This window comes from Peromyscus californicus, unplaced genomic scaffold, assembly GCF_007827085.1.
Source record: "Peromyscus californicus insignis strain IS unplaced genomic scaffold, ASM782708v3 Scaffold_9__1_contigs__length_137607984, whole genome shotgun sequence".
Taxonomy (NCBI): Eukaryota; Metazoa; Chordata; class Mammalia; order Rodentia; family Cricetidae; genus Peromyscus; species Peromyscus californicus.
The window spans coordinates 77,859,486-77,873,013 of NW_026294617.1; the positions used below are offsets into that span (position 1 = coordinate 77,859,486).

General features: G+C 44.2%; 1 protein-coding gene across 1 annotated transcript in view; it reads left to right on the plus strand.

Moving 5' to 3' along the window:
* Window positions 1-13,528, plus strand: part of Spag17 (sperm associated antigen 17) — a 234,269-nt gene that overhangs the window by 26,588 nt on the left and 194,153 nt on the right. Inside the window, exon 2 of the mRNA XM_052731519.1 lies at window positions 12,824-12,964. Coding sequence (XP_052587479.1) covers window positions 12,824-12,964 — 141 coding nt within the window. The remainder of the gene's footprint in view (window positions 1-12,823; window positions 12,965-13,528) is intronic.

Genomic DNA, 13,528 nt, shown 5'->3' on the forward strand with positions numbered 1-13,528 from the left:
AGCTGGAGGGGGTCCAGGAGAGTGCCTGCCACCCACATTACAGTGCTTTAGACAGGTCTCTCTCCTAGGAGAGTGTGAGTCTTTTGAGAGCAAGAATTCCTTTTTTTTCCTTTTGCATGTGTAAATGTGTGTGTGTGGGGGGGTGCATGTGTACACATGGTCACATGTGTGCATATGCATGTGGAGGTCATAGGTTGATCCTCTTCCGTAATCATGTTCCACTTTATTTGTTAAGACACAGTCTCTTCCTGAACTTAGATTTTACTGCAGCTAATCTAACCATCCATCCTGTACCAAGGATGCTGTCTCTGTCTCCCACATACTAGGATTATAAGCAGCTACCACACCTGTCCAGACTTTACGTGAGTACTGGGGACCTAAACATTGGTTCTCCTGCCTGCACAGCAAATGCCTTTATCTACTGAATCATCTCCCCGACCCCAAGGGAGCAAAGACTATCCTCCCCAGTCCTTATTCAAGTGTAGAATGATGTATCAAGCCCATTTATACTCTCGTATAAGACTGCATTTTAAAAGAAGCACATGAAAACTGGAGAGCCCTTTGTTCTCATGGCTACTCTCTCTTCTCTTCCTTCCTTCACCTTCCCAGAAATAAAGTTTCATGAGTTCAGTGCATATCCTCTCACCCTGTGTCTGCTTGTGTAGACCCACAAGTAAAAGTTAGCAGTGCTCACGATGTGGTCTCACTATAGTAACAGTTACTGCAAGACCCCTGAGTTGGATGTGCCATCCTAGACACAGAGGATGCAAACGTGAATTGGACACAAATACTCTGGCATTGTATTAATCAGTTCTATGGTTTCTATTCAGCATTGTGTTTTTAGCTCTGTCTAAAGAGAGGCATACATATTCACTTCATCAGCTCATGTGCACCTTTGTGCGATCGTCTGTGCCCTCCTAGTAGATATTATTAGTGAACAAATTAGCATGAGTAGTGTGATAACCAAAATGGACATTTCATACACTGGTTTCTAGGTGTGAAATATTTAAACATAGAACAACTTTTCACCCTCCAGAGGCTGAGGCTGTGTGAGGATTTGTGCTTCAGATTACTCACTCTGTTCCGAAGCCAATTTCAGTGTTGCTCATTCCTCAGTGGGTCTTGGTTGAATGAGTGAGTGAGTGAGTGAGTGAGTGAGTGACTCTCTGCTGGAAGTGTTCTTTTTATTGCACCATTGAAAGAACTATTGTAAGAATACTATTAGGAAACCAATAGGAAAGGGGTAATTATCATGAGTTACTACCCTGATGTGTCCAATAAATGGAGTCCATGTACCTGTGTAATTGGAGAAAATTAACAACCATAAGCAGATCTAGAGCTCAAGATTCATCATAATCATGGACTGGGTCTGCTTTGTTACGTGGGCTATAAATGAGGCTCGCGCTGTAAAGGATGTGTGAGTTATGAGGGTGTGAGGATGAAGGAACGAGCCAGAAGCAGTTTCGGTGACTGGAACTGCTCCTGCTAAGGCCCCGGATGACCTTCTATTGCCCTGCTGGTGTGTCTACCACTCCTCTGGCCTCAGCCCTGCCTGGCCTCATGCTCTCCTCTACTTTCAATTTGTCTCCTAGGAAACCGCTGACAAAATGATAGTTCAGCTGAACCCTGAAAAACTCTCCAGCATTCTTGAAAGAGAGTTTAAGGAGTTCTTTAGGCGCCTACATCCTGCCCACCACCACTCTGGGCTGCTCTCCCACTAAGATTCATTGACCGTGACTGTCCATTTGGAGTCTCACCCCAGTTTCCTCACGCAAAGAAAACTCTGCCTCTCGATTTCTTCCATCAAACCCTGGATCCCAGGCAGCTGGGGAAGTCAGGCTCGCCACCTAGCATAGCCCTGAAGAGGGACAGAGCAGCCCATCCCCCTTGATAAGCTGGTCAGGGAAGCCACCTCTACACTGAGACACAGGCCTTGCTTGCTTGCTTGTTTGTGAACCACTGTCTTAGATATGTGTTACGTATTCTCTATGGTTTGTTATATCAGCTGCATTTAGTGAGGGCTTGTTAAACTAAATTGTTAACTCATTCTTTTTTTAAAGTTTTTTTCCACTTTACATACCAATCCCAGTTCTCTGCCTCCCCTTCTCGTACCCCCTCACAACCCCCATCCCACCCCTCATCTACTCCTCAGAGACGAGACGGTGGTAAGACCTCCCTTGGGGGAGTCAACCAAGTCTGGCACACTAAGGTGAGGCAGGACCAAGCCCCTCCCCGCTGTGTCAAGGCTGAGCAAGGTGCCCCACCTGGGGAAAATGTCCTAGTAAGCCATTTCTTGCATCCTTGATAAGTCCTGGTCCCACTGCCAGAGCTCCCCAAACAGATCTAGCTACATAACTGTCACCCACATTCAGAGGGCCTAGTTTGGTCCCATGCATATTCCCCAGATGACAAGCCAGAGTCCATGAGCTCCCACCAGCTTGGGTCAGCTGTCTCCATGGTTTTCCCCATCATGATCTTGACCTCACTTGCTCCTCCCTCTCTTCAGCTGAAGTCTAGGAGCTCAGCCCAGGGCTTGGTTGTAGATCACTGCATCTGCTTCTATTAGTTACTGGGTATAGGTTCTATGATGACAATCAGGATAGTCACTAATCTGATTATAGGGGAAGGTAAGTTCAGGCACCCTCTCAATTATTGCTAGGAGTCTTAGCTGGTGTCATCCTTGTAGATTCCTAGGGATTTCCCTAACTCCAGATTTTCCCCTAACCCCCTGATGGTTCCCTCTACCAAGATATCTCTTTCATTGCTCTCGCTCTCAGTCCCGCCCTCCAGTGGGCCATCTCAGCCCCTCCTGTTCCAATCCCCCATCCCTTCCCTTTTGCCCGCCCCCCTCCCAGTTTACCCAAGAGATCTTAACTAATTTCCCTTCCTGGGGCCCTCCATGTGTGCCCCTCTTAGAGTCCTCCTTTTTACCTAGCTTCTCTGGGCTTGTGGATTGTAGCCTGGTTATCCTTTGCTTTGTGTCTAATACCCGTTTAAGAATGAGTACATACCGTGTTTGTATTTCTGGGTCTGGGTTACCTCACTCAAGATGATTCTTCCTAGTTCCATCCATTTGCCTACAAATTCATGATGTCATTATTTTTTACCATTCTTGTTGAATTACAGCAAGAAACCAATTCAGGGACCTCTTATGGCCCAAGATAGGTCCCCATACCTTTTCTTTTATACTCATAGGGAATTGTTAGAGACACCCCATCAGTCCACATTTCCATGATAAAACTCAGCCTTTATAAACATCTGGAACTACCCTGTAGATCACCCTTGACACTTCTCTTTCTCAGGATAATCCTGAGACCATTTTTTTTTAGACCTACTGTTGCTAGAGTTTTCCTGCCTGGCCCACAGTCAGGACAAATCTCTCTCACCTGCCAGTCCCACAGCCGCTCAGATCCGACCAAGTAAACACAGACACTTATACTGGTTACAAACTGTATGGCCGTGGCAGGCTTCTTGCTAACTGTTCTTACAGCTTAAATTAATCCATTTCCATTAATCTATACCTTGCCACATGGCTCGTGGCTTACCGGCATCTTCACATGCTGTTTCTCATCGTGGCGGCTGGCAGTGTCTCTCTGACTCAGCCTTCCACTTCCCAGCTTTATTCTCCTCCTTGTCCCGCCTACACTTCCTGCCTAGCCAATGGCCAATCAGTGTTTTATTTATGGACTAATTAGCAACACATTTGCCATACAGAACATCCCACAGCAACCTACAAACAGGACATATAACTAGGCAAAGAATTTTGTCCCAGTCACAAAACAGTGGAAATTGCAGTTTTGTCTTCAAGATGTTGTCACCTGTTGGACTTTTCATTGAGTTGGGAACAATAGGATAGACTTTGTGACCAAGATAATCTTGGATCCTTGTGTTTATCAGAAGTAGCCTGGGGTATTTGTCCTCATTCATCACGTCTCGGCCTGTTGGCTAAGACCAAGAGTTGCGTCCTCATTCACACAGATGCAGGAATTGAACAGGATCAGTGTTCTTGTAGCAAATCATATGTGGGGACAATGGCACTAACGTCAAGAACATGGGTTTTCCCCCGTGTTAACTGAGTGACAGCCTTGTGGCCAGCAGGGGTCCTCAAGGAAGAGCGTTATTTATTTTGCTTCCTCTGGGTCACCCTCGTGTAAAGGCACAGACTGTGGCGCAAGGATTAGTGGATAGATGACATTTAGCGTGAGGCAGGAGGCTGGACACGCACAGGAAAGGGCGACATAGGGTATGGGCGTGTCTTGGAAAGCTGTCTCAAGTTTTAACGTGGAAGGTAGTGACTTAACCTTGAAGGGATGTGAGGATAGGAGACGAAGGGCCCGGTGCCTAAGGAAGGAGCTGATGAAAGAGCACAGCTTTTAATATGTGATGATGAAAAGAGATCCCCTTTCTTTGGGGTGAGTCCCTGATTCCAATTTTACATTTGTGGCGCAATTAGTAGGACTCCGCTTGGCTCTCCTCGGTCTCCTCTGGAAGAAGAATGTCTCTGATATGTAATAGTTGTTGTTTGAAAACCCAAAGAAGCTTGTTTCTTTTTTGAGTCTGCCTTACTTTTTATGTTCTGAAGTTCACTTTGGACCTCAGATTTTGCTCCAAGCAATAAAACTGGTTGGAGTGCACTAACATAATGGAACTGTAATTGTAGCCAACTGGTGGGGGTGGGGAGATAGTTAAGGTGTGTCGTGGTTTCTGTGGTTTCTCTGCGGAGTAGAATTCCCTGCAAAGCTTTTCCATGTGGTGTTTTAATAGCTGCCTTAAAACTCTCTGATGCATGGAGCAAAACTGAATTAGGCTCATGTGCTAGATTGCTGGGATGGGCCAAGGATTCTCTAAAAATGAGAGAGAGAGAGAGAGAGAGAGAGAGAGAGAGAGAGAGAGAGAGAGAGAGAGAGAGAGAGAGAGAGAGAGGAGAGAGAGAGAAAGAAAGAAAGAAAGAAAGAAAGAAAGAAAGAAAGAAAGAAAGAAAGAAAGAAAGAAAGAAAGAAAGGAAAGCAAACACCTAAGCCAGAGGCTGAATTGTCCAAAGAAGATCATGGGGATATGTCCAAATTTAGAATCCCAGAAGCAGTCACCTCCTCTAACCCAGTTTTGCAGGACTTTCTATGGGAATCTAGGCTACTTCCCTTGCAGATACTTGATCTTATCCTTTTGTTCAGTACTTGACTATTTACGAAGTGATGCTGCATGTATTTGCTCACTAGAGCTCACTTTTTTAAAGGCTGTATTATGATGTCTATTTTTTTTCTTGATGAGGAAACAGAGCCTTAAAGCTTAGCACAGGTCATTTGGGTAAGAGACGGCAAGGCAAAATCTGACACCACTTGAGGGGTGCGCCCTTCCCAGCAGCACTTCCCTAATTGTAGCGATCGTGTTTAACATTTATGAAGACAAGAGAAACCAGCCAGCCACTGAGCACACGCACAGTACAGCTATTTGTCGGCTGCAGAGTTCTCATCACTGGGTATGAGACATTCCCAACTTTGTCCAGACATCAAAGGAGCACACTCTTTCTCTAATTCGGAAGCCCGATTCCTTCTGCAGTGCCAAGAGCAGCTGATAGAACACGGCACACTCAGTCAGCCCTTCCATACCAAGCATGTGTAAAAGTTCTCTTTAGTGTGTGGTTTTGGCTGCTGAGTTCAAGAAGCATTTATGGAAAGCTGTTAGGTGGCAGCACATTGGATGAATAGGAAGCAGTCTAGGTGGCATGTTCTAGAACCTCTTCCATTACAGAAAAGACCACCATCAGCAAGGCACTCTTTGAACTAATCTGGGAGTTCTTGGGAATCATTTTTAATATTTAATATGCGGGCACCCTGAAGAAGAAATATAAAGTGGCCCAGGCAGTAAACTCATGGGGTTTATTTACTTATCTAATTAGCAAATCAACTCTTAAGACCCTGGGTCTAATAGGCGGTAAACTTCATTACACCTTAAAGGGGTGGTGGAGTCAGAATTCAGCCCTGGACCTGAAACTTCACTCCTTTCCTTTTGTTCTTAAGAACTAGCCCTAAATGGACATCTGTGTTTTATATCTAGAGCCACAGAAATTAACCAGCTTAATGTGTGCTCTGCCACTGCAAGCAACAGACCCATTTGCACTTTCTGAAGCATGGAAGCAGATCTCACCTCTAGTGAGAAGTTCTCTGGGGACACTTCTTCAGTGTGGCTCCCTCAATACCCACTGCCTCCTGATGCCACTAAGTACACGCACATCTCACTTCTCTCCAATGCATTGTTTTGTTTCCTCTTGTGCTTGTGGTTGAAGACAGGCCAGTATTTCCGAGAATTACACCAGACACAAATTGATGGAAAGGTCCCTCCTGCCACAGTCTAATGTTCTCTCCCGAAACTACCCAGATGAGTCTATCTTCAGTCGTCTAGATTCTGTGTCTGTATGACCCTTTCTTCCAAAGAAACAAATTATTTTAGAATCATGTCAGCTAACAACAGGCTTGTTATTTTCTAAGAGAAAATTACCTTGCAAACTATTGTTTAAATTAACATTTTATTTTTGACAATGAAACTATTGCCAGTCTGATTTTCTTTTCTTGATTTAACATAAGCTCACCGTGCTTGAAGCAGCCATGTTAGGACAATACCCATCAGAGCAGAAGCCCAACCCCCATTAATATTCATGATAATCAGCTGTGATTATTACTATAGACTGAGCTCTGAAGAACTATCTGTAGATTTTTTTCCATTCAATCTTCACAACAATGCAAAGAGATAAGTCCTGTTGTTATCTTCGTTTATACATGAAAAATGGCGAAGTTAAGTCCTTGACCCAGGGACTTAACAGCTTAGGCTTCTAAATTTTGAATCAAGCCAAGCTGTCCTCTGAACTAGGGCTCTTAATCACTGTGCACCTGAGTTCATCCTAGGACCAACTGCAGTGTGCGGGAGCCCTGTCACCTGTGGGTGGGACTGCCTGGCACCTTCCATGGCAATGGCCTTGATGAGCAGATGCTAGAGTGGGAATAGAGAGGAATGGACTGGAGTGGGTTGCCCCAGCTTCCCTCACAGAAGCCCATGCTGTGTAGTTTGTCCTTCATGTAAAACACTTGAAGCTGGGTTATACCTGCACTGACATCAGCAAATACATATCAGTAATTCATCCTGCCCTGCTGTAGGATGCTTTGGGGATGGGCTGTGTGCAAGCCATGGATATAAACTCCTTTGCATTCCTCTGCACTTTTTCAGAGATAGCCATGGCCTCTTCAATAAAAAATGGCCTCTAAGTCAGCCTTACGCATGCAGCTAGTCCTAGGGTACTGCTGGGAAATGACAAATAGCTTGCTTCTAGGTAGAATACCTAGGTTTGTAGCTTTCACCAATTGAAGCACTGCCTCTGTGGCAGGCACAAAGTCCTTGAAGCTGTCTCGCTGGACAGAGCTGAAGAGAGTGGTGGCCATTGGCCGCCATGTTGTCCAGGATGGAGGTCAAAGGTTAAAGTGAGTGGGCAGTGATACTGCTGCCCAGGCAGACTTAGGCTATGCAACTCTCTCCCAGATTCTAGACCTGGACAGCTAGTGTGATGAGCTGCTTCCTTGCGTCACATCCTTTCTCTCCCTGCTGCCCTGTGACACTCTTCCTCTGTGACTCAAGCTTACAGAATTTCAGCTCACAGAATGTGTGGTCTGTTTGTAGTGGGTGAAGGGAAAAGGGGCCAGGACATCATTTTGATGGGAGAGGAGAGAAAGAGCAGGAAGAAGGAAAGAGATGGGGGTGGGGGGATGGGAGATGGGAGGGAGAGTGGTTTTGTAGTTGATGCTGTTCTGGAGTCATTAGCAGCCTCTTCCCCTTGCATCAGGTGCTTACCCGAATGGCTCTCAGGAAACATGTATTAGCAGGCCCTAAATCCTTGTAGCTGAGCCCTGGTAGGACTCACACTAAGTCAGATCCAATGTGTTCTATGCTAGGGGACTGATGGGCTGCAGAATGAGTACCCTACAGCTACCTGAAATGATACTTTTTTCTCACAATTTACGATTCCAAGAGTCAAAGTCCCCTGAGTGTCCAAGTGTATCCCCATGCTTTCTGTAGAGAGCCTGACTCTATTTCCTGTTCATGCCAGGCACCACAAGGTGTACTGGTATATAAATCATAGTTTCTGGCCTCAAGAGTTGACAGTCTACTTGTGAAAATATGACAGCCGTATGATCTGATTCCTAAATAAGGATTCTTCATTGTAGTATGCACTAATATATCAAACTAAGTTTTATGAGAAATTATGAAGGCTATAGCTTAAAAAAGAGTTAGGTAAAAGCATGTCACCATCATTAATATTGTACTTGTTTATTGCATGACATGTGTCTATTATTGAACCTCTCCTTTCAACTTGGTTTACAGTTAAAAATTCCTTTCTAACAGATACAATTGCAGCAGCCAGTTTGAGGTAATGAAAATATTTCTTCTCCTGGCCAAAAGCCTACACTAACACTCCTCTGCTGATGGAGAGCCAAGTCTTCTTCTGAAAGAAAAAACCTAGCATGAGAAAGACATTTACAAATCCCTGTTCATTTGGCGATAAATCTACATGACAAAAAAAGGTTTCCTTCAGCTGAGTATTGACATCAGGTACAGGCTTGCGTATCTGTTGTGCTAAATGGTTCTCAGGCAAAACCCAACTTCTTAAATGCTGCATGGATTTTACTTAAGACTTTTATACGTCTCTTACTAATGAAGGTTCTCTGGTCAGTTCTGGGTAGAGGCCCACAGAGACCTCCCCCCAGAAGTGCTATGGAAGGCCACCAAGACAACATTCCACTGTCTTCCTGGTATCAGCTCCCTGCTCCTGCTAACAGAAGGAGGCAATCACAGCCCCATGGTCCAGAGGCTATGTCTCACTGGCTAGTGAAAAAGTTGTTATAATCATATTAGAATACGGAATGCCTAGTAAAATTTGGAGAATTTTTAATATATGAAAGAAAAATAGTTCCAAATCTACCCCATGTCTGCGAGACTGAAGGCTTTGTGAGCTGGCCAGGTTCCCTGCGTGTACTGAATGCTTTCTTGCCTTAGGAGACTACATGTAAGTGTTTGGATTGAGCTGCCCTCCTGCCAGGCTTCAAATTAGGTAAGACTGCTTAAGCAAATAGAAGGTCATGGATTGTGTCTATACACGGTTCCATTCCACCTTTGACCGACTTTATCAATAGATCCTAGGACAGGACTCAGCAATGACTCTGTGTGTCATTTCTGTCTCCAGGTAGCAGAGAGTCACCTTAATTGTCAAAAGCATTGGAGTATACTAGAATAAAAGCCTCCTCTTTCACCATTGAATATATCCACTGCATTCTCTAAAGTAGCCAGTTTTTATTTCGCAGCTCCTGTTAAGTATGTTCAAACTTCCGGAACTGTCTGGAACTCGATCACAGGTGGGAATACGACTGTAATCACAAGTGTGTTCCCTTGGTTGTGACATTACACTGCCATCTCCTCCTCCCATGGTCATTGTTCATTCTCACCATACCAAGTTTCTCTGGCTTTCCTGTGAACTTCAATTTAAGGACTCTGTTGAACTGTATGTTGAAGTGGGATTTACGTGAAGGATTTGTTGTTATTTTGTCTGTTTGGTTTTTTGGGGGGGTTTTGTTGGTTGGTTGATTGGTTGGGTTTTGACAGTATTTCACCAAGTCTAATTTATGTTCTTCCCCGCCCCCCAAAACAGCATCCTATTTCTAAATAGTCGTTGATGTTAGAAATTTGGAACTTCCACTTTCCCTGGAGTGCTAGTAGGGCCTCATTTATTTCGATACTCCCCACTCGTCTCTCGTCCACTGGTGTGTATCCCTAGCATCCCACTGCCCCCTGCCGCAGCCAGCAGCTGGTGCAGACTTCCCCTTAGGCATCCTCTGGCCACTCTGTCTCATGTTTACTGGGGCCCTGAGCATCTGATTAAACAAGAATGTGTAGCTCTAACAACATCCTTTTGGATCCTACTGTACAAAACAGACCCAATTAGAAGCAGCTTTAAGGACCAGTGTGTGGGTGAAAACTGGGCCATCGCTAGACTTTTCAGATACTATCGAATGGGGAGATTGTTCCTGACCTAGCCTAGATGAGCTGTCTCACATTGGAAATACCAACATACAGGACCATTGATTGAAAAAAATAGACTCATTAGTTTGCTTTTAAAGCACTCTAGAGCAAAGAAAACAGAGCCCTGGGTTCCAGAGAGGGAAAGTTGGGAGATCGCCCTAACTGCTCATCCTCTCTGTAAAATACCATTTTTTTTAAAATGTGATTTACAATGTTTTCGGGGTTGGATGTAAGTTATTTCTGAAGGCCCCATCCACTTTTACAATTTCGGTAACTCTTCATCAATTAGCAACACATGACAGATGGTAACGTGTCATTCAGACTCTGGTGACCTGCCCTCAGAACTGTCCTGAAATAATCACAGATCTGTAAGCTTTCTGTGTAATCCCCATGAGTTTCTGCCAAAATGATCTTAAACAAGGCATTGAACTCCTGGACCTGTCTTTCCATCTACAGTGTACTGGTGTGCTATTTCACAGAGTTGCTTAGGGGTTTGGAGGGTTAACATGTGCCCGGCACATGGCAGATCCACAATAATTGTTAGTTCCTTCCTCCACTTCCCCTTTCTTCTTGGAATGGTCCACATCTGCCTTTGACTCCAGATTCTAATGGGTCGGTCGCAGGCTACAACACCCTCTCTTGGAATTGTCTTTAAAAGAGCTGAGTGACACGTTTTTGTCACTATTAGCTTTCAAATATCGACAAAGAAACTTACAGGAAAAAAAGAGAGAAGGGGGTAGTAGTTTTCAGCGTTGGAACTTTAATGTACCACCTACCCAGGAAAGGTGAATACTTACTTTGTGAGAATGGAAGAGCCCCCACCCCCACCCTCACCCCACCCCCACCCCACCCCCACCCCACCCCGCTCTCACTGTAGATACAGCTATGATGAGAGTACACAAGGGGTAACAATGGTATCCCGTGCAAGCAAGGTCAGTTAGTGGCAATGAAATTCTTTTCTAAACAATTTGTTAAAATACCATACTTAATTTTTTTTTCTTTTTTTTTTTTTTCCGGAGCTGAGGACTGAACCCAGGGCTTTGTGCTTGCTAGGCAAGCGCTCTACCACTGAGCTAAATCCCCAACCCCCATACTTAATTTTTAGAACCAGAACATTAAAAAAAAATTACATGTTCTCTCTTTATACATCAAATTAGCATCCAAAAAGAATGTTTTAAAATCAGTAACAGAGTTAAAACAAAGTCATGCCTACCTGCATGCACGCAAACATAACACATTCTCTGTAAGTAATTTCACACAGTCTTATATTCCCACATGTGGCTTTGTTTTCCTGACGACACTGGACACTGGGTGGATCTTGTCATGTAGTAAGTTTCCGTGGAAAACACCGCAGACGTCTCCTATTTGATGGTAAGAAAGAATGGACCCTGCCTCTCCTCACACTTCGATTCTGCTTCTGATGTCGGCCTGACTGTGAGCAGAGCAGAGTCCAGAGAGTGTCACACCAAACTGCACATTGCACAAAAAACTGCATGAAGTTTTCCAGTCTTCTTAGACATTATTTTGGCATCCACCAAGAGCAGGTTCTATTCCATAGCTGTCAGTCTCCTAGAAGTAGCTAGAGCAAGTAGTTCTCAATTTTCCTAATGCTGTGACCCTCTAATACACGTCCTCATGTGGTGGTGATCCCTAGCCATAAAATTATTTTGCTGCTACTTCATAGCTACAGTTTTGCTGCTGTTTGTTATGAATCATAATATAAATATCTGATTATTTATGATGGTGACCCCCTGGTGTTTGAAAGGAGGTCCATTTCTGCTGCTGAACCCCCTCCTCCAAAGGGGTCACAACATACAGGTTGAGAACTGCTAAGCTTGAGGGTAGCTTAGACACTGTCATGCCCAGCTCTCTTCTTTTATACATGAGGACGGAGAGGCCTGGGGAGGTCGTGTGGCTGGGGTGCCCTCCCTGACACTCATTCCTTCTCCCTAATGTCTTTGTCATGCATGCTTGGCCCACCTCCCCATGAGACGGTTTGGTTCAGCAGCAGAAATTGGCCTCCTTTCAAACACCAGAAGATAGTGAAGGCTGGTGGTAAATGCATAGAATTCCACCCAGTCTCCCAGAGAACCACCTTTTCCAATAGAAATGATAATAGATGGAGATAAAGGAATTACACCATGAAAGCCTTGTCTTTAGTAATTTGTTTCTTTAAATTGTTTGGATCAAAATTGTATGTCCAAGTATAAGATGTTAGCCTTTTTCCAAGACGTGGAAAGGCTCCTTTTGTGAATCAGCAGTCACATTCTTGTTTACAGTAAGAGGAGAAAGTGTGTTCTGGTTCTCACTAGTAACTCACTCAGTGTCACCCAACCTTCAGCAATTACTGCTTGAATTTCTTTTGTAAAGGTAGCACTATTCAGAGTCACTGTCTAGAGAAAGGAGCGGGAAATGAAGCAATGATTATGCTTTGAGACTGCATTTTAATGTACATTTGTGGCACGGGAATGACAAATTGATTGCAAACACCAACTTTTTGGGAGTGTGGGGGGAACAACAGCATTTTACTACCTTCAGAAATGGTTTTCCTGGTTTCTCAAGAAAATTGGTTTTAGCAAAGTTCCATGAAATTTGGCACAATACTGCCGCCTTGTGGCTACTTTGATCAAAAACCTGCACGTACTTCAAGGTCAACCCTGTCCTTAAAGTAAGATTTATAGGGAAGCTATCCCAGTTCTCAGTGGGGGAGCCTTTGACCCAGTGAAGAACACTTAGCATTTAATTCTGTCTGCTCTTGTAACAGAATGATTGGAAGGCCTCCATTGCTTTCGTGGTTGGGAACCGGATTGAGGATGATCTTCTCATTCATGCCCTGGACCTGGCTGTCCAAGTCCCTCAGCGTAGACTCTTCAGTATGGTGTCATGGCAAGACATTCTCCAGCAGGTACCTGCCTCTTCCTGCCTCAACACCTCCAAAGTCAGGGATTGAGATTTTAGAGTATGCAACAATGATCATGTCTTGGAATACTTCGTTATTTATGGTGGATGACTTTCAATAGACATTTACAGTCTACAATCAACTTAAAATATTTAATCTGAAAGAACTAACCTTTTCATTAATGTACTCCATTCAAACTTCATTCCTTTGACAAAGATTTCTGCAACCATTCCAGACACAGTGCTAAGTTCTCTGAGGAATTATTTAGTATAAGGTTAGACAATAATAAAAGAGTAGACTAAATAAGGAAAACACATGACTAATTGGAAAAGGAAGTCTCTAGAGAATGCTAGCTGGCTCAAGTCAGAGGGCTGTGGGGCTACAAAGAAGGGCTGTTGGGAGACATCCACTCCTGCAGGTACCCGCAGCCTACCTTGGGGTTGTAAGTACCACGTCTATGTGGTGACTGTTGCTTTCTTGCTAAGTTGCCTGATGGCCTAATTTAAATCATGGAGGTATTTGAAAGTTTCACAGATCTGTGTGTTCCTTGAGTAGATCTTTCATTCGTGA